This window comes from Leucopleurus acutus (assembly GCF_964270905.1).
Source record: "Leucopleurus acutus genome assembly, chromosome: 18".
NCBI lineage: Eukaryota > Metazoa > Chordata > Mammalia > Artiodactyla > Delphinidae > Leucopleurus > Leucopleurus acutus.
Window position 1 is genome coordinate 18,173,016 of NC_139160.1, and position 22,317 is coordinate 18,195,332.

The following is a 22,317-nucleotide window of genomic DNA, read 5'->3' on the forward strand; positions in this document are numbered from 1 at the left end:
ATTTATTGACTGGACTAGTTTTATAGAGAATAACTTTCCCTCTTCCACCACAATTTAACTAGTCTGAAGTACAGTCCATACTGGAGAGGAAGAATAAATGCCTAATTCTTTTCCTTCAATTATCAGTTTAGAAAGTAATAAATTGTTAACCTAGGAACTTCCATTGGTGTCCATTTATTTATCTCTCTCTTTCCCCCTGTCTTTCTCCCTCTCCCCCTTGTTCCTCTCTTCTTCTCTCCTCCTCCTCCTCACCCCTGTATCCCTGTAGTATCATTATGAACTAGTGGACTTAGTGTTTTTTCATACATCTTATATAGTCGTACTTAAAAAAATTTTTTTTTTTTTGCGGTACGCGGGCCTCTCGTTGTTGTGGCCTCTCCCGTTGCGGAGCACAGGCTCCGGACGCGCAGGCTCAGCGGCCATGGCTCATGGGCCCAGCCGCTCCGCGGCATGTGGGATCTTCCCGGACCGGGGCAAGAACCCGTGTCCCCTGCATCGGCAGGTGGACTCTCAACCACTGCATCACCAGGGAAGCCCCTAAAAACTTTTTTTGATGCTTGATTATCTGTCTGTGGCCTCTTCAAGTTGACCCATGTCCTTTTGATATCACTCCCATTAGTTTGTGAGAGTTTCCTTGCTTTCTGGCCCATCTTGTACATTTTCTAACACAGACCTGGAATTAGCCATCTCTACCAAGGACTCTTTCTCGTTTTAGTTAGAAATGGTTCTTAGGGACTATAATCTGGATGCTAGGGATGCTCATTGACAGTGGATTGATATTGCTTCTAGACCTTTTCAGTGGACAGAGTTAGCTCACTATTTTTGAAGTAAGCAAATGTTTCTAGGTTAGAAGCAAAACTTCTTGATTATATTGAGGAGGCCAAGTGTTTGCTGAATGGCATTTTACAAAACTTTTCCTAGTGCTGGCTGACGTTGTTTCTTCCATCAGTAACAACAAAAGTCATTTTTCTCCTTACATAATATAATCTGTGTTCTTAAATTGAGATATTCTTGCACAAGATCTTTCTTCTAACCATTTTTTGTGTAATGTTTACTGTAGCTCACTGCTAGATGAGATCATTTCTCTTACACTTTGGCTTTTATTAAATTTGAAACAGATCTTACACACTGTTATTATTTGAATAAGCATGCATAAAAGTAGTGTGCATTCTGCACAATGACACAGTTAATTATATAGTCTGGACTATATGATCCAAACTGCAAATCAGTAGGAAGATATGATTCAATTCTATAAAATAGTGATTCAACATTCATTGGATTAACCTTTATCAGCAACCTGCCATTAAGTTAATTGTTATGGAGAACATAGTGATTTGTCGTGGTCTTTTGTCCTTGAGACACTTATCCACAAGTAGAATAAAATAGATGAGGTAAATATTGATTTTTTTTTTTTTTTTTTTTTTTTTTGCGGTACACGGGCCTCTCACTGTTGTGGCCTCTCCCGTTGCGGAGCACAGCCTCCGGACGCGCAGGCTCAGCGGCCATGGCTCCCGGGCCCAGCCGCTCCGCGGCACGTGGGATCTTCCCGGACCAGGGCACGAACCCGTGTCCCCTGCATCGGCAGGCGGACTCTCAACCACTGCGCCACCAGGGAAGCCCAAATATTGATTCTTTACCAAATCTAAGTATATTAATGTTCTTGGGATTTGAAACTTAAGGTAGGCTTAACTTATGGAGCACTTCTTTATATAGTAGGCAATAAACTATCAAAAGTCAATATCCTAGAGGGTAGTCAGGTTGAAATGATGTATGTGAATTATAAATTCCTTAAAGGTACTGAGGAAAATTAGGACTTTCCTTATATATCTCAATATATTCCTAACTTTAAGAAGTTGTCATCTCAGAGAAATGACAGTTCCACTCTTGGGCACAAACTACTAGGATGGGATGACAAGTGTTCTGACCTAGAGTAGCATCTATTAAAATATTCTCTTGGTCCTCAAGAATAGTCAGTGCATCACAGATGGTTCCAATAAACTTCACCAAATGAAAGAAAAAAGAGAACTAATTATACACAAAAGTTGGAGTAGAAACTTTTTTTATAGATAGTTTCAGTTTGACAATTGAATTAAGAAATGAGAAAACATTGGCTAGAGATCATACAGCTTTTTCTCTAAGCCAAAGTTTGTGTCTCATTAGAGTCCTCTAGTATTAAGAATTTTAATCAGAGTTTGAAGTTTATTAAATTCATTATATGCCTTTGTGAAAAGCATTATCCTAGGCACTCTTCGGAGACTGGGGTAGGGATGGGGGAAGGTAACAGTAAATAAGATATAGGCACCATATGGAGGAGAGGAGAAGGTAACAGGATAAGTAAAACATATCCTTAGCAATTAAGTTGTTTGTAATGAGGTAAAGAAAACAGATTTATACCAATTAATTGCAATGTACTATAGTGTAGAATAAGAAAAGTGCTGAAGTAGAATTACAGACAAGCTGTTGTAGGAGTATGAAGGAAGGGGAGAGTGATTCTGAATGGTAGGTGATTGAAAACACTTCAAGGAGGAGGTGGCATTTGAACTAAGTCTTGAAAGACAAGAGAGAATCTTAGAGATGGAAACTTAAGGAGAAGGGCATTCTAGGTTGAGAGAATGGCATACCCCAAGGAATTAAGGAATGTGATGAGAGATGAAATTGAAAAGTTAAGTTTAAAGCAAAATTATGAAAGTCCATAAATATCTTACTAATAAGTCTGGATTTTAATTGTCTGCCCCTTAGGTTCTTTCTCTAGGTCAACAGTCTTCATTTTATATTCTCCTAAGTACTCTATTAATAAATGATAGTGTTTTTCTCCTTCACATTTCAGAAAACGTACCCATCTTTATAACATCTTTAATAAAAACCCACCTTATAACTCTTCCATGCATGCCAATAGGCTGATTTTCAAATTCTTCTGATAAGAGAAATTGCTAACACTATAAATTGGCATTTTTTAATATTCTGCAAAGAATAGTGCCTATCTGAATATATTAACTTTTAATGTCAATATGAGTTTTTCAGGGAATATTCAGATGATATTTGTGAATATTATTCCACATAAAAATGGGGGAAAAAATGAATAAATACCACACTGGTTTAATGAATTTTCTCAAATACCTTTCTTTGCTATTTTCCCTACTGTATTTATAAATTTGATGTTACAAAGTAGCCTGTTTCCTAAATTGTGGGAAAGAGATTTTATTCTTGATTCTGAATTTCATGTAAATATTATTTTATTATTCTTGAATCCTCAATTTCCCTCACCCCAAATTTATTCCTCACCCTACCCCAACTACAACATCTACAAGTTTTGTTGACTCTTCCCCTGAATAATATGCATGACCTGCCCACAGTCCTCTATTCTACTACTGCCACCCCAATCCAAGTCCCCATCATCTCTAGCTGGGCTTCTGTTCCTCCTAATAGCTAGTCTCCCTGCTTCCACTCTAGCTCCCCAGCTCATTCTTCCCTGTTTTACAAGATTCTCCACAGGTAGCCAGAGTGATCTTTTTTAAAGCATATGACAGCCTGTGTTAATTGCTTTCTTTAAACTATCCAAAGGCTTCCTATCACACTTAAAAATGAAACTCCTTACCTTGGTTTACAAAGCTGCTGGTTCTTTCCTTGGAGCCTTTGCAGTTAGTTCCCTTTGCCTGAATGCTTTGCCTCTTCCCTGACCACTCAGTCTAAAGTAAAGCAAATTAGGTATACTCTATAGTATACCTATTTTATTGTCTTCAGTTTCACAGCACTGAAGTATATGAAATTATCTTTTCATTGTTTATAGTCTGTCTCCTCCCCCACCAGAAACATTTGCACTAAACTGTGAATGCTAGGAAGGCAGTGACCTTGTTTGCTTACTATTCTGTCCCCAACATCTGGAATAGTGCCAGGCACATTGTGGATATTTAGTGGGTATTGAAAGAATGGTGTTTGAATGAAGTGTGACAAATGGTATCTATGCTTCCATTAACAGTAGTATTGAAATGGTTCTTTTGATACCATTAATATTATTTTGTTAATAAAACAACATAGTTCTCTGTTTCTCTCTTGTTTATGCTTTAGATATGAAACCCCACAGATCGCCTTACGTTGTGGGATTATGCTGAGAGAATGTATTCGACATGAACCGCTTGCGAAAATCATCCTCTTTTCTAATCAATTCAGAGATTTCTTTAAGTATGTGGAGTTGTCAACATTTGATATTGCTTCAGACGCCTTTGCTACTTTTAAGGTAATTTTTTCTGAATCAGCTGGGTTATTTAACTTCAGCATTTAGTCATTTGGCCTCTAAGAGGCAGTTTAACGTTTAAAAGCAGAAAGTTGTATTCCTTAGGTCAGAGCATAGCCAACTGTGTATGACGTGGATCATAAGAGGATTCAGTAAGTAGAATGCAATTAGACCCGTCTGTCACACCGTGGAAAAAGCAACTCAAAATGCTTGTCATAAGCTCATAGGGGCTTATGAAGAAGACAAAGACACAGAGTAAGGAAGAAGAAAACCAGTGAGAAGAGCAAAGAGTGAGGGAAGGAAGGAAAAGAGGAGGAAAGGACAGGGGACAGACTCTAAGGAGAGTTGGCGGTGGGTGGAGGGAAGAGGAGCAGCGAGGGCAAGAAACATGGACTTGTGCTCAGGGTGTTGAGAAACCCCAGGAGCCTTCTCTGTTTCATAGGCGACAAGTCTCACCCGGCAAAACAACAGTTGTACAGTGGCTACAGATGAAGCCCCCAAGAGTATATCTAGAACACATGGTAGGAGGGGCCTTGGTGCATCAAATAGGAAGAAGGACATTTAACACAAAGGATGGTTCCATTTCTTTCTAGCAAATATCTGTTCCTAAACAACTGAGGAGATGTTCTCTATTAGTAGCTACTGTAGTGCCATTTTTTTTCCTTTTCAGATCTGATGACTCTTTGCTGTCATGGAAGCAAGTTAGTTCCTTTTTTAAAAATCCTTAAATAAGACTTCACAAATAACTGTAAACATAGAACAACTCTAATGGAGGGGGAAGATCAAATTCAATTGAGCATTTATTTTTGAAAATTTCCCCAAAGATTTTTCAACATTTAATAGAATAAACTATACTTGATAATAGTGTCTTGCATCATATGTTCAGCTCAGTTTAATTTTCAGCACAATATTGAATCACAAAAATAAACTATGGTGATATGTACATGAGCATATTTTCCGTTGAACTTAAGTCCTTGAAAATCTAAATAACTTTAAAAACTTTCCTAGTATGCTACTGATATTGAAAATGCCTATTATCTATATTTTACCAAAATGCTGTGGTTAATATAATGTAATGACCATAAGTCACTTTTTTTTAAGTAGCTGGTTTCAAGGGGATTTGTTTACTTGGTTGGCTGGTTGGTTTGGGCTTTTGTTTTTAACTTCTTAGGCTTAACCTTTTTTGTTTTGAACTGCAGGATGACTACTGCCCAGTTAGTCATTGGTGTTTTCACATTGTTGGCTTATGTTTTTGTCATGGTATTGTCTACAAATTGTCCTTTCCCAAAAAAGATTCCTTACAACCACAATCTCTTTCACCTCTCCCTCTAAGAATCAACATGATAAGAAGTGGTATGAATTCCATCTCTCTCTTCACCTGACTTGCTATATGTCCTTCATCTGTGAGATGAGGAAAATAATCTCTGTTTTTGCGGAGTTGTGAAGATTAGAAATAACGTATGTAAGGTGCTCGGCACGCTCTCCAGCACGTAGTAAAAACTCAATAAATGCAGCTGCTGCTGGCTGATGTAGTATCGTGTCCCTGCCATTGCATGTCTGCCTCTGTCATTGCACCCTGAGTTCTCCCAAGCTGTGAAGAATTCACTAAAATATCAATATCAACATTTTTTTTAGCATTATACTTAGATTATGCAGAACCTAGCCCTGTCAAAACAATTGTTAGGAGGTGGGATGAAAGAGTACACTATTTCAAATACTTTTTTTTAACTGTGAATTCTTTAAAATTTGAACTTTATTTTTCTTGGCAATTTTCTGCTTTTTCATTTTGGGGTGGGATCTTAGCAATTTTTCTCCCACTCAGTTATTTGATCTATAATAATGCAACATCTGTATTTGTCTATGTATTATGTTTATATACATGTATTATGTTATATATGTGTGTATATATATATTGTATAATCCCTCCAGTTTTGTGCATAAATTTATTATGTATATAAATTGGAGGGTATATCTATGTATATATAATGTATACACACTCAAGTGTAAGAGTGTATGTGCACGAATCACTTATTGGCTGTATCCATCATACACGTGTGCTGGAGGAATTCTACCCTACCATATTATATTTTCTATTATTGGATTTTAAAGTTATTTTTTTCCCTTAGAATTTGAAGGAGCTGCTACTAACAGAACCCCCTCCTTATTCCTCTTTCTTTGGTGTAACACTAATGTATAGTGAATGGAAAACCTTTCCAAGCAGCACTCATCTGCAAAGTACTCTTTCCGTTGCCACCATCAGGGTATGTGCAGGGCCTGAGGCCATGGGAGATCATGGTCCTCATACCTGAGGCTGATGACTGTCATAATAGATGCAGAACCCCATGGGTGCAGCCATCCACAGTGTCTGCTGCAGCCCATGGAGAGAACTTTCTAGTCTGGGTCAGCTTAGAAAATCACTGATACTGCTCAGGAGATTGGGGAAGAGAGTATCTGAAAACTAGGCATCCCGAATATCCACTTAGAAAAAGATTAGAGACCCCAAAGGATTCTGTGGAACTACCTTACTCTCTGAGGTGTCCCCTGACATAGGAACTGGTTTGAATTTTGACCTGGGATGGACCAGGAATGAATTCCTTAGAGGATTTTCCCATTTTAAAATTGTGATTCCAGAACAGTATTACATGTTCCCCTGAGGAAAAAAGTACATTTCTCCACTGATAGGCCCAATGGTCAATCAAGTTGTGATGAAAGGTAATATGAAATGAAATTAATAGCCAGTCTCATTATTTTTGAACTTGAAAATTGTAGTGCAAACTAATGAGGACCTACTGTATAGCACAGGGAACTCTATTCAAATAATCTGTAATGACCTATATGGGAAAAGAATCTAAAAAAGAGTGGATATATGTATATGTATAACTGATTCGCTTTGCTGTACAGCAGAGACTAACACAACATTGTAAATCAATTATACTGCAATAAAAATTTTAAAAAATAAAAATAAAACTGAAAAAAAAGAAAATTGTAGTGCAAAGTACTTTAAATATTTAACTTTTTATTGAAATAGAAATAAGTGAGTTTTACCATTGCTGCTGCCTTCTTTTTCTCTGTGAGGTTATGTTGTGTATCTTGTATATGCTTTTAAGAAGCTTTAATTAAATATGTATTAAAGTATAAGAATTTATTTTTGAAAACTTGAAAATTCTTGTTAGGTTTTTAATTAAATTCTGCATAGTACCTAGACAGGGTATTTAGCCCTTAAGCATGTTAAACGGATTAGCTGACGCTTGTTTTCTTCCAACATTAAGGTGAATTAAGGATATAATTTAGGTGTGAATTTTCAGTCAAACATTCCTTTATGCTTTTGTTCAATTTTCCGAGAGTTATGTCTGTAGTTAGATCAGGCTACTTGTCTTCAACTTTGAAAGGGTGCATTGTGCTACTTAGTAACTGAACAACACTTCCCAGCCCATTAACCCAAGAGCAGGATGATGCTGAGATGGCCCTGTTAAATGTCATTCTTGTGCTTCCCAGCATCCTAGGCATTTACGTTTCAAAAGTGGTTAAGAAAAATTAAAGATTAATCATTGAAAATCTGTTAACTTGTGAGATATGGTTTTAGTACATTCAGAGTTCTTTTTTTAATAAATGGTTATTAATGACATTTTAAAAAGATAGTCATAGACTTTATTTGAATATTTATTATATCATTTTCACAATGTAGAGTTATGGCTTGAAGAAATATACTGTACACTTGTCTGTTAGGTGACATTTGTTTCACTAGTTGAATTATTTCTATGGTATGAATTTAAAGCACTCTGCTGTTTTTAGCATGAAACAAATTGTATTTCACATCTTAAACTAAGAATGGAAGTAATTTAATGATGTAAATGAAAATATTCTGAAACTTTTATGTTTCAAATTAATGGACTTGGAAAATCTTAGAAGAAAAAGATTTATAAAATTTGTTACCTATAATAATTTTGTTTCACTTGACTGTTCTTTTTCTAGGATTTACTGACCAGACATAAAGTGCTGGTAGCAGACTTCTTAGAACAAAATTATGACACTGTAAGTAGAAATCATTTTTAAGTATTTACCTCATTCTCTCTTCCTCTCTCTCTCCTTCTTAGATCTGTTAGCACTTACTCCTATTTATGATACACAGTTGAAACCAACCATACACCCGATTGGTTTATTACCTAGAAGTCAGGTCATCAAGAAACTATGGAAAATAGAGGATGGCAGGAGATCAGGGCTTTCTCGTTTTTCACATCTCTTCCTGTTGTGCTCTGGAGCTCCAGGAAACAACTAGTACCTGCTCACTTTGATCTTGACTTAAGAGCATCCATGTTGCCCTTAAGAGGCAGTAGGAAACTCCAAATGGAAGAGCACCCCATCTTACTAATATAAATATTTTACTTGGTTTGATAACTAGTTTTACTTACTGGTAGAAATACCAAAATACATATATGTCTTCCAACTCCCTTCTCTAAGGGTGAATCCATCTCAACCTTTTGATAATTAGCTGTAATTGTTACTGAACCAAACTCACTCGACATGCAGCAAAGCCAGTCTACTGACACCGGGTTGTGATGAAGGAAAATTCAACATTTATTGCAAGGCCGAGCAAGGAATGTGGGGCGGCTAATGCTCAAAAGACCCCAATCCCAAATGGTTTTCAGGGAAGGGGTGAGGGTTGCAGGGTGCCTCATTGGCTCATGGACAGTCTTCTGACTGGTTGGTGGTAAGGTGACAGGGTGGTATTTCAGGGGTTAACATCATCAACCTTTTGGTTCCAACCAGTATGAGGTCTACATGCCTGTGGACAGTATGCAGTTAACTTCTTCCACCTGGTGAGGGTTTCAGTATTTGCAAAACAACTCAAGGATGTGGCTCAGGATATTATCTATGGACATTGAGGAGGAACAAAAGATCCTTGACTTTGTTTTATGGCTAAACTATTATTATTTTGTCTTGCTTGGCTGTTTTCCTTTGTTTCTGCATTTTCTCACTTCTCTGATTAAATTTGCTCTTTGAAACTCGCGGAAGACCTAGGAGGCTGAAGCTTTTTTACAAACAAGAAGTGGGGGACTCAGGAGGGTATGTTCCTGGGAAGGCCCCTCAGGGTCCTGCCTGGTTGCATAATGTGACTCTTCTAGGAAGCTTTCTGTAATCCCCCCACCCCCAAACACACACACACACCCACACACACACACACCCTCTCTCTCTCTCTCTCTCTCTCTCTCTCTCTCTCTTTCTCTGTCTCTTTCTCTCCCCCTCTCCCTCCCTCCCTCCCTCCCTTTCTCCCTCTCTCCTTCTCTCTCACACGTTTTCCACATTGTATTATTATGGTGTGTCTTTATATCTTCCTGACTGGTTCTTAAGCTCCCTGGGAGGCAGGAACCTTATCTGTCAAACACAGTGGTTCAGAATACAGTATAGACTTTAGTGTCCACTTGCTTTGCTTCAGGATCCTGCTCTATCTCTTACTAATTGTATGATCCTGGACAAGTTACTGCACTTACCAAAAAATGAATATATTAATAATACCTGCTTCATAGGATTGCTGTAGGAATTTGACAAGATTTAAAGTTTTTAGAATAGTACCATGTATTAATTTTTATCATTATTACTTACATCCCTAATACCTAACTCAGTGCCATACATTTGGTGGTGTTAAATGAATATTGAATGAACAGACCCATCCAAGAGCTGCTTTGCTTTTGCTAAGTATATCAGCAATAGGAATAGCATAATTAAAGTGAAACGTAGCACAAACCTAGAAGCAAAACTTTATAAGGTTTATTCCAGTATTAGTTTAGCTGCTTTAGACCAGTACTGTCCAATTGAAATACAATGCAACCCACTATGTAAATTAAAATTTTCTAGTTAGCCACACAAAAATGTAAAAGGAAACAGATGACTCTGGGAAGATATGAAATACCCTATCAGTATCCTATGTCTTCATACATCCAAGTCACAGAAATTAAACTATGGATTTTTTATTCATAAGTTGTTTGCTGATCTTCCTTTGGTTTGAGATTAAGAATTATCAATATAATCATGAAATCAAAAGTGATTTTCATATCTTAAAATTATCAAGAGAATACCCATGGGATCAACTGGAGAACTTTGATCAAAGTGTAAAACATGAAGGGAGAAAAAGATTATTGCCAGAGATATCCAAAAGCTTCAAGAAAATCACATATTTTTGAAGTTAGGAAATGAATTGTTATTATAGTTTAGTTGTTCAGTAACTATAGATGCTGGATGGAATGTTAAAGACTCATTAGATGTTACATTTATAATAAATGAAAATAAAGAGGGCAAAGATAGTTTATGACAAAACCTGTAGTGTTAACTACTAATCTTTTCTATAGGATGAGTGAGATAAATGTGTTGTGCAGTTTGCATTCAAGGATAATAAGCAATAATCTGAGAGACCATAAACTCATTCTCTTTGACTCTTATTTACCTAAATTTGTCTCTGTATCTATAGTCACTTCATGTGTAATTTAGTAGTTTCACAGATGCTGAGCCTGCTACACTGACCTGAACATTAGCTTTGAGAACTCATACTCCCTAAACATTTCATACTTCTTGAGTTTCATATTTCTTTAGCAGTAAACCTGAAGCTGGAGAACATGATATATGACCTAAAATAATGAAACTGGTAGCTTGGGGAGTCAACAATACCTTATCTGCGTGTATTTGCATTTTATAGTTACAATTAAAATTAACCACGACATTCGTGTGACAGATTTAGTGAAAAATCCTCCTTGTGTTCCATGACAATTAGAATAAACAAGTCCTTTATGTAAAAGAGTATAATTACTGTGACTTTAATGTGAGCTACATGATTTTGTTTTTACTTTTCACTTTCTTAATTCTCTATCAGGAATTATCCTCAGTGTGCACAGCTTCCCCTCATCACGCACACGCACACACACCTGGCACTTGCTCCTCTGAGGACCAGGACCCTTTTCTACCCTCCTCAGCCCCTGAGCTCTCTTGCCTTCAGTTCTCTGCCAGGCTTGCTCCTCCCACCTGAGTGGTCTCCGAGTGTGTCTATGTGTGATGGGAGGTTGACACTGAGCTTTGCCAGCCGCTGGCACTCTGTGTTCAACCAAAGGGACTGGGCAGTGATTGACGACCAATCACATTAGGAAACGGACCCCAATCACCAGCGTCCCCTAGCTTCTGGGGAGAGTGGAAGTGCCCCAGAGAGGCCACTTGGGATTAACATGGCCATTATGTGGCAGAAGTAGCCCTATTCCTCTACCCGTTCATGCTATGAATTTGACAGTTTGATTCTTTATGAGTTGCTAAGTGTATTTAATCTTTTCTCAAATTATTCACAGACTAATAGCTATCAGCAAGACTACATAAACAGATTTCTTTAAAATGTCGTAAAATGAGTTATCCTGTAGCTCATTAAATGAGTTAACAGATGTTTTATTTAAAGTGATTTATTGGGAGGACTCAATTACTTCATTTTCTACTCAATTTCTAATTTACAGAACTAAAATAAAACAAAGAGAAGTAGCAAACTTAATGCAGAGAAATCACTGCTGGGTTTACACTCTAATATTTCTTTTCTTTTCATTAGATTTTTGGAGACTATGAGAAATTGCTCCAGTCTGAGAATTATGTGACTAAGAGACAATCTTTAAAGGTAATATCAAATTTCTTTAAGTTAGAGTCTCCAGAAGTTGATATTCTTGTTAGTAAATGACTAAGGTTTAATAGTGGACAAATAAATAGAGAAAAATTATTCTCTTTTATTGTCACTTGAGAAGTACATTCAACGTTATGACTGTACTTTGTAGCAAAACGAGGTAAGTGCCCTGCTTCAAATACTTTTTGGAAGTAACAATATAAGTAATAAGTACAGAATAAATACAGGATGAGGGGTTTGTTTTTATTTGTATGTAACCAAACGGCATTTCTGATTTGAGATTCTATCTCCTATGAAATGCCTGTTGAAATGCCTCTCTCCTTCATCAGACAGGGACCCAGCAGAATTGGGCCACATCCATCTGTGAGTGGCCTTCCCTCCCTCAGTGAAAAGGTGCCTGGAAGTAGCCATTTGGTCAAGAGGAGGTGGGACAGCTCCTGAGGGAGTAGGACATTGGCTAGAGCTGCATCTCTGCCCTTCAGATCCTACTCAGATATTCAAAAGAATGTTTTTGGCAGATAATAATTGTCTGTTTTTAGTCAAGCAATTTGTATGATGCTTGAGCTTACTAAATATTATTTTATATTATTATATATTCATATTATTTTATATATTAATTATAAAAATATAGTATTATTTTTTAAATGTTGGAATGATGACATTGTAGAACAATGCATTTGTTTCTAAATATTTGATAGTTTTAAGCTAAAGCAATAAATTAAATCTATTTTGTACCACATATTTGTGAATTCACTTTCCCCATGATTATGTGTCAGCCTTGACCACTCTCCCCTGTACTTGTGCCCTTGCTGCTCCAGCTTTACCTGTTGATGGAGAGGTCAGTGTACTATTTTCAGCCAGTCATTCAGCACTCTTGATTGAGTTTCTCCTTGTGCAGAAACCCATACAGAGTAATCCACATAGAAGAAAAATATCATGGGTGTGCTGCTGTCTGTGCTGGAGCCTGAATTAATGAGATGGAGCTCCAGGCAAAGGCAGAGACATCAATGCTGTGCTCTCCCATGTCCAGAAAGCTTCTTAAAAGCAGTTGAAGATAAGGATACATCCTGTTGGGACAGCCGTGTACTTAAAGAATAGACACAAGGACAGTCAAACCAGGAAAGCTTGTCTGTGTTACAGAGGTAGTCATCCTGGCGGGGACTGGAAATTGGAACAGTAAACAGAGGTAACGATGCTCTGAAGGGCCAATATATAGCTAACTGCTCATAAATTTTCCAAGTCCTTCCTATTTTCAGTGGAACCTGTCAGATACTGGGCCAAAGTAGAGGGGTTGATATGAACTAAGGTGACTGAACCAAACTGGGATCAAGAAAGCTGAGGGTCATGGACTTTAGAATTTATCCTTGTACCATTTTCCACAGTGATAAGAACTTGTGACAAATTTTTCTGTGATTGACTGTCTCTAGGGCCTTAGGCAAAGTTATAAAGCTTACAGTTTTTTACCCAGACGTTTCCCTTCTTGGCCTTCTTCCTGCTTTTCTTTCCTGCTGTCCTGTCATCCCCTCCTATCCCCGTGCCCATTGCCCTCATTCTCTTCTCAGGATGCCTTCAACCCCACCTTGTCCTGTTCCCTTGTTAATATTTGTAAAATGGTTAGAGCAGAACCTACCACATGGTAAGACCTGCATATATTTGCTAAAGAAAATTGAAATAAATTTCATTAATAAATATTCCTCGTCACTGTCCCCAGAGTTCAGTCTCTGGACTGAAGGCACCGATCTATTCTAAATAAATAATTGGGACTAGGGTCTGAGTTAGACTTTTTCCTACCAGGATGCATTTGCATTTAAAAATTGAAGCCTGTTAACCCAGTAGATGTATGATTAGTACAACATGTAATACAAATTTAGCGGGTAGCAAAGGGGAGCAAGAAAGACTCATTTCTCACCTCTGTCTGCTGCCACCTGGCTGTCCACCATCCAGCCTCTCTTCCTCTTTTCACATAGTTCTCCAGCTGAAGACCTCAGTGCTATTCCAGTGACATGGCAAAGAGCATCTGACTTTGTACCGCATGTGGTATAGAAAGTCTCCTTTAAACTCTCCCTTTTCAAGCTGATTGTTTTCTACTTATTTACAGATGCCCCAGCCCACTTCATAAGCCCTCTTTCTTTATTAATGCACCCACACATACTACATGAGCTGCTATTCCCACTTAAAATCCTTTACAGTTGACTGTCTCACAAATATTTGATTTACAATGTGGTAAAACCAAGCACTGGTTAGACATTGAAAAGCACTAGTAAAAGGTAGCTAAAGTATATCAAGAATGTAAAAATTGCTAAAATCGTTACTGAAGAGTTGGCCTTTTTTGAATGTTGGATTTAGGCAGAGATATTGCTAAGATGGTCTTGTATCAGTCTATTCAAGGAAAGAGCTCCTTAAGTATTGTTTGCTCTTTTCTTCATCAGAACATTGTCTGCAGAGCTCCACTGTGTGCTGTTGGGTTTTCCTTTGGGTAATTAGATCTGTGGTAGCAGTATCTTCTATTTTGATTTTACTATGGTTATATCTCTGGATTCTGTAATATTTTGCACATAGATGTTTCCTAATTTTAGAAAACAAGAGAGGTTAGATTATTGTAACAGTGTATTTACTAGGCTATTTTCTGATTCCAAAGTAGTTGCTACCTCCTGCCTTTTGTTAATCAAATTCTAAATTTTTCTGAACTATCTTGGGGTGCTTAGGTTCCTGGTGTCAATAAAAAATAAGTAACAGAGAAATTCCTTTCACTATGTGACATAGCTTAGGAATTTATTTCTTATCTTCTTCAGAGGCCTGGTGTTTGATCACTAGAAAGATTATAATTCAAAAGAAGCTTGGTGGAATTCTGGATTTGGGGAGAGCTCTGGTTAATATCATTAAAACACAGAGTTTTTAAAAAACTCATTATTGTGCGTGGTTTCACTGTATACTATGAAGCCTATAACATGAAAGTTAAAGAAGTAAAAAATATGAATTTTTTTCCTTTTACTTAGTATAGTATTGTTGTATAATGCTTTGTATTACTATGAAATGCAGCATTTTTCACTGTCAGTATTAATTAATAGATTAATATTTAATGGCTAAAAGATTCAGTGTTTTTGGCCAAATGATTTAACATAATTGATTGTTTCCAAAAAGTAGTGAAATTATATAAACAGAGGATAGATTGGGTAGAATTTATATATAGGCATCCCCATGTAATAAGAATTGAAGTGACTTAATCTGAACTTAACTCATAAATGTCACTTCAACAAATATTTATTGAATGTGTGTATGTATACAGATTTAAAATTTTTTAAATGAAATTGCTCTGTTGCTATAAGACCTTTTGATATGTGTATGTGTGTATGCTTTATATGTATTTTTGGCCACGCCACACAGCATGTGGGATCTTAGTTCCCCAACCAGGGATTGAACCCATGCCCTCTGCAGTGAAAGCATGGAGTCTTAACCACTGGACCACCAGAGTTATATTATAATTATATTTTATTATAACATATAAAATATGTTATATTTTAAATAAATATATATCTACATAGAATCTATATTTACATAGAAGCTACATATATACACATATGTGTGTATATATATATAAAGATATATATGTGTGTGTGTGTGTGTATATATATATATATATATATATATATATATATATATATATATATATATACACACACACACACACACACACACACATATATATCTTTAGAAGCTTCTTGTCAGCTTTACAACCCAGAATGTTTTTTGGTTTTTTTTTTTTTTTGAGAATCCGGGAGCCATCCCCCTGGAGTGTAAACATCTAGGAAGATAGCTCTCCTTCCTCTCTATCACAGGAAAGTTTAACCTTGATGCTCCTCTCCAAGCTGTAACCATTTGCTTGTCAGAGAGATAAGAGAAGTTTTATTATTCTCTACATTAGTTGGATAAAAGCAATGAGGTAAAACAAATGGCTACTTCAATGGCCAGGTGAATTCAGGGTGAACTATGAAAGGGTGCACAGCAAATGGCGCTGTCTGGTCCTCTTATAGGGGACCAGTTATCTTTCATCTTGAGAGTATATATATGTACTGGATTGTAGCTGCTTGGTTGTATAAATAAGGTAGAATTTTATGTCTTCGTAATGCCTTTTTTGTAGATTACCTGCAGTGTTGTGCTCTGAATACGCATATTCGATAATAAAACTGCTTTCTTTCTTTTCTACACTTTGTAGAGAGGATTCTGTGTTGCTTGGACTTTATTTCCCCAAGAATATCCATACACCTCACACAGTTAGGTTATAAGGGATACAAACACTAGTAGGAATTGACACATGCCCTTATGGAGCTTATATTCTAAATAAGCTCATGAGTAACTCTGCACTGCAAGGCAAAGTGAGTACAGCTAGGAAAAAACAAAGAGCACAGAGGCAAGAGAGGAAATTCAGCTGAGGAGAAGAGTTGAACTATAGAAACAGAAGGTAGAACGGTGGTTATGGGTGGGGGGCAGGGGGATGGGAGATGCTGGTCAAAAGGTACAAGCTTTCAGTTATAAGATGAATAAATTCTGAAGATCTAACATACAGCATGGTGACTATAGTTAATAATACTGTATTGTATACTTGAAAGTTGCTGAGAGTAGATCTTAAGCATTCTCACCACAAAAAGGAAAAGGGTAACTATGTGAGGCTATAGATGTGTTAATTAAATTGCATGTGGTAAATATTTCACAGTGTATACACATATGAAATCTTCATGACATACAATTTAAATGTACACAGTTTTGTCAATTATACCTCAGTAAAGCTGGGAAAAATTTGGAGCAAGGGTAGTGAAGCCACAGAAGCAGAAGAATGAGAAAGAATAAGTGAGGGGGCAGAGGAAAGGATGCAGTAGAAATGACTCCAGTCACAATGGGTTTTGAATGCCAGACTAAGGACTTCAATTTTTATCCCCAGTTCAAAGGAATCTAGATACTTGTTTGTTTATTCATTCATGTTATAAGTGGCATTAGTAACATGAATAAGGCTGATCATCAGGAAGATTCATTTGACATAATGTGCAGAATGGGTTGGATTGGGTGAAGACTGAAAAAGAGACCATTGTGTGTGCTGTTGCAGTAGTCCAGATGGAAGGTAGGAGGGTCTGAGTGAGTAAAAATGGAACGAAGGATGTTCAAGACATTTAAAAACAGAAGATTGGCAGATCTTAGATATAGATTTGGTATGAGGAGTAAAGGAAGGAAAAGAGCTGAGAAAGATTTCAACTCTCTTCCCCAGGAGACTAGCAGATCATGATGTCATTAACAAGGAGAAGAAAGGGAATTGGTTGTAGAGACGTTGAGTGTGATAGGCCAGCTAAGTGTTCAACCAGGGCTTGGGGTGGGGGGCGGGGAGTTAAAAATGTGGGTATAGAGTTTAGGAAGGAAATTAAAACAGAGATGTATAATAGATTTGGGAGACATCTTCCTGGATGTCATAGTTGAAGCCAGGGGCATAGATGAGATTGTTGGGAGATAAAGAGATAAACTACAGCTTGGAAAATCCCTGCATGTATAGTGCCTAAAGGGAAGGGGAATCGGTAACAGGCAGCATAGGAACTCACTTCAAGCGGTAAGAAAAGAGAAGAAAGCGGTGGCCTTGAAACCAGGAACAAAGAAAGTTTCCAGGAGAGTATCCAGTAGCTTTAGATGCTGAGGAGAGATTAAGAAAGATGAAGACTACAAATTTACACAATTGCTATTGCATATGTTTGAGACTAACTGGTGACCATCTAACATTCAACACTGGTCATCATTAAGTATATCATATATAAAATTATGTTAAGGGTACATTTCAGCCACCTGGTTGCTGAAGCTTTAGGAATTGCTACCACTACAGTGAGAATAAAAGTTCAGCCATATGCTGCTAGGGGGTCTTCAACTATTCTCACTCTTGGTATTTTTATTTTGTTTTGAAGTGTATTAGCCTGTTTGGGCTGCTATAACAAAAATACCATAGACTGGGTGGCTTAAACAACAAACATTTATTTCTCACAGTTCCGGGTGCTGGCAAGTCTGAGATCAAGGTGCCAGCGGCATTCCGGGATCTCTTTTATAAGAGCACCAAACCCACTCATGATGGCTCCACCCTCATGTCCTAGTCCCCTTCCAAAGGCCCCACCTCCTAATACCATCGCACTGGGGATTAGGATTTCAACATATAGATTTAGAGGGACATAAACATCCAGTTCATAACATGGAGTAATGCCGCATTTTAGGAATTAATAATTTGTCACCAGAAAATGTTTTGCTTTACTTTTTTATAAAAACTTGCTGCACATATTAAATTTCATATGAATTCAGGGTCAGAGTTTTTTTCTGGCTCTATATCAGGTTTTGTAATAAAATTTAGGGAGAAGGTAAGAATCACTTAATATAACCTGTTTTTCCAGCAAGCTACTAGAGTATATTTATTCAGATAAGGAAGGTATAATTGTTAAGTCAATTTTTTTATTCTTATCCTACCTCAACGCCTAAGGAGCAGTACATTACTGGGAAGCACATTAAAGTAAGGGATGAAAATAATAAATTTATTTCTGGCTAGCTCTTGATGAGGGCAGCAGAGAAAGCTTTTTTAAGCAGTAGCAATGACTGGCTTAAAAAAAAAGATTCAGAAATGCATTAAGCACTGACTTTAGCAAAACTGTATGAAAAGTTTAAAAATAACTTAATAATAACTACAGCTTCCATGCCTATGCTTTAAGATGTACTTAAGGACTCTGAATTTTTTTCATATCAACATTCATAACTCACATTTATATTTTGTTTTCCGGTGTGAAGAAGTGGGATATATTTTGAATAAGATGACTCTCGGACAGATTCTACTTTGAGTCTGTGTTTTTTGTAGCTGCTAGGTGAACTGATCCTGGACCGGCACAACTTTGCCATCATGACAAAGTACATCAGCAAGCCAGAGAACCTCAAACTGATGATGAACCTCCTCCGGGATAAAAGTCCCAACATCCAGTTTGAAGCCTTTCATGTCTTTAAGGTAAAGTGCAAGCTGCAGAAATAATGTGGGCATTTGTTTTCCAGTCGCAAATGGCAAACTCCCTACTGTGTACTCTCCTTTATACTTGAGAGAAAATTAAATAGGCAGTCTTTCTGTTTTGCATGACTTAGGTGAAATTTTAGAGTTATTTTAATGAATGCCCATTTGTTTCTAAAAGATTTGCTAACTAATCCATATCTCGACATATTTTCATTTTTTTCACTGAGAAAATAGGGGAATACTGTTTCCCAAAAGTTACTAAAATAATCAGTGATTGAATTGAAGCCGAAAACCTGTGTCAGAATTTGAATGCTTTGCTTCTGCCTGAAGTGTTTCTTTGAACTTTAAGTGAAACCTAAAGAAACACTGAGTACTACTTGCTTTGTTACTTGCTTAGAAATATTTTAATTCGTTTTGAAAGAAAAGTAGTCCATATAACACCTGCTTTTTCTTTCTAATATCTTTTCTTTGATGTAAGAGTAATAAAATCATCTCCTAGAAACTTTAAACAATAGATTTGTTTAAAGTAGCGTAGGTGGAAGAAATCTAATCTATAATCCCATACCCCTGACTTAACTATTGTAAAGATTTTAGTAAATTTTATTTTCCTGTGCACACATTTGAAGGTTTTTTCTGCAGCTGTATTTACATTGTACACACAATTGATACACTAATTTTATCACTCAATGCTATACCGTAAGTGAACATTAATTCACTGTTGTTATATATAGTGTTTAAAAAGAGCCAGTAGTTTTATTGGCATTATAGTTTTTCATTGGGTATACTTACTCTAGTTTACTTAAATATTCCTGTGTCGTTTATATTTAGGTTATTTTCAATTTGTAGCTACAATGAGCATTTTATGTATTCAGCTAATTTTTTCCATATTTAGGATTATTTTCTTAGGATAGGTATCTAGAGTAGAATTAAGGATTCAGAGAGTTCCAGGCTTTTTTTTTTTTTTTGGCCTTTATAATGTATATTCAGTGATTGAATTTATAAGTCTATAAATGGGAGACATGGCAGTTTATAAGGTATGTAATTGTTGCTTTGAGAGGTAAAAAACAATTTTAGTCCATCTTTCAGCCACCACATCTTTATTGTGCAAAAGACCACTAGAGCAGTTCAAATCCCAAATTAATTTATGAATTCCATTTAATTACAATCAAAATCCCAGCAGAACTTTTCCTGGAACTTGACAAGCTGACTCTAAAATTTGTAAGGTAGAACGATGGCCTGGGATTATCTATGGCAATTTTCAAGGAAAACAAGGTAGGGAAATCCATCCTACCATATATTAAGACTTATTATGGATTTATAGTAAATGGAGACAATATTGTATTGGCATAGAGATAGATAAATAGAACAACAAAACAGAGTAAAAAGCCTAGAAATAAGCCTGTGCAAATATGAAATTTGATATTTCATAGTGGAGGGATTGTAAATCAGTGAAGAAAGGGTTACTGTTAATAAATGGTTCTAGGGTAATAGATTATTCATATAGAAAACCCTACTCTCCACTATATTCAGAAATAAATTCTGGTAAAGATCTACACTTGACAAGCAAAATTTTTTAACTTTTAAAAGAGAAAATAGGAGACTTTTTATGATGTTGGGGAAGGAAGAATTTTTAAAAAGAATTAAATATCACAAAACATAATAGAAAATAAGTTTGACTACATTAAAATTTAACACTTCTTTTTGAAAAGACATCATAAACAAAGTGAAAAACAGGACAGAATGTGACACATGTAACTGACATATCATTTAGAAAAAGACAATTCAATAGAAAAATAGGCAAAGCATACAAGTTGGTAATTTACAGATGAGGAAACCTGATTGGTCAACAAATAGGTGAAGATGCTCATCTTAGTAGTAATTGTGGAAATGGCCATTAAAATATCAACGAGATATCACTTTACATTTTTCATATTGACAAAAATGTTTAAGTCTGACAACATCAAATTTTGGTAAGGTTGGAGGGCAGTAGGTCATACACTGTAAATTGGTACAAGCACTTGGGAGAGCAATTTAGCAAAATAAAGTACTGAAAGTGTCCATACTCTTCAGTCCTGAAATCTCATTTTCTGGCAATTTCCTAGGGACAATCTTGCTCACATGCATAAGGAATCCTGTACCAAAATGTTTATTGCAACATTGTTTCGCATGTTGTAAAATGGAAAAAAAAATGGGTTTCTACAGGAGACTGGGAAAATAAATTGTGATGTATTCATACAATAGCATATAGTAATGGGTTAAAATTAATAGAGTTATATGGATCAGTGTAGATAAGTATCAGAAACACTGAGTGGGATAAGCAAATGTTAAAAGGATGTTATTTATTTAAAGTTTAAAAACATGCAAAACAACGCTATGTATGGATTCAGACATATACAGTTATAGTCTAAAAACCTGCATGGGAATGATAAATACCAAATTCAGGATAGCAGTCACTTCAGGGGAGGAGTAGGAAAGAGAATGATATCATGAAGAAATGTCTAATAGCCTTTAATTATATCTGTAATGTTTTATTTTATTAAAATTCTGAAGGCAAGTTTGGCAAAAATGATAGAGCTCTATGGTGGGAACTTGAAATCTCATATGTTATTGCTGTGCTCTTCTCTGTGTTAGAATTATTTAATAAAGAATAAACACAAATTGGATGAGACAAAAATAGGCTCTTGTAGGACAGGAAAATGCCTGCAGAGTATAAAATGATAGGCCCTCTTAAGACCCTTGCCTTTTGACTGAGGAAATTATAGAAGGCTGTGTGTCTTGTCTTTCCAGCTCCCACAGAATTTTAATATATCATCCTAGATGAGAACATGCTTCATATAACTTGGTTCCAAAATGCAGTATTATGGAAGTATTCAGTGGGTGGCAAAATAGAAATAACCTACTTCCATCCTCTGAGATCAGAATTTGGATCATCTCATTATTGGACAGAATAGGTGCATTTAAAAATAGTTGACCACTTGTTTACTTGTATGTGTATAAACTGGACTTACTCTGGACCCTAACTATGTTCGTTGCACTGAAGGGCAAACTGAATTGTTTACTTGCCAAAAATATTTTGTTATTTAGAAAAAGTAACAGCTGAGTCCTAGAGTTTTCTCACAGTTCTTTATTAATAGTCTTTTTCCCCAGGTACCTTTCATAAAGTACAGAAAATGTGGAACACATGACTAAAAATGTCTTTGCCAGATTATTAGTGGCCAATTTTCATTAGCTTGCTTGAAAAGTTCAAGGACTTGAATGAGTTGCCATTTCATGTTTTCTCTGCTATTGGCGAACAGGATGGTATGATGGGAAAGGACTAGATGGAAGTCATGGAAGTCAAGAGACCTGGGTCTTTGTTGTGGCTCGGTTGCCACCAGTGACTTTGGGCAAATCCATCTGGATCTGCTTCCTCACTTGCAAAATGTTAAATTAAAA

The 22,317-nt window shown here is 36.4% G+C and overlaps 1 protein-coding gene across 2 annotated transcripts in view; it reads left to right on the plus strand.

The window, feature by feature from the left end:
* The window catches only part of CAB39L (calcium binding protein 39 like), a 99,570-nt gene that overhangs the window by 71,586 nt on the left and 5,667 nt on the right, over nucleotides 1-22,317 (plus strand). For both annotated transcript variants that reach the window (XM_082859166.1, XM_082859167.1), the window contains 4 exons: nucleotides 4,066-4,234; nucleotides 8,204-8,263; nucleotides 11,805-11,870; nucleotides 18,739-18,882. In XM_082859166.1, coding sequence (XP_082715292.1) covers nucleotides 4,066-4,234; nucleotides 8,204-8,263; nucleotides 11,805-11,870; nucleotides 18,739-18,882 — 439 coding nt within the window. The remainder of the gene's footprint in view (nucleotides 1-4,065; nucleotides 4,235-8,203; nucleotides 8,264-11,804; nucleotides 11,871-18,738; nucleotides 18,883-22,317) is intronic.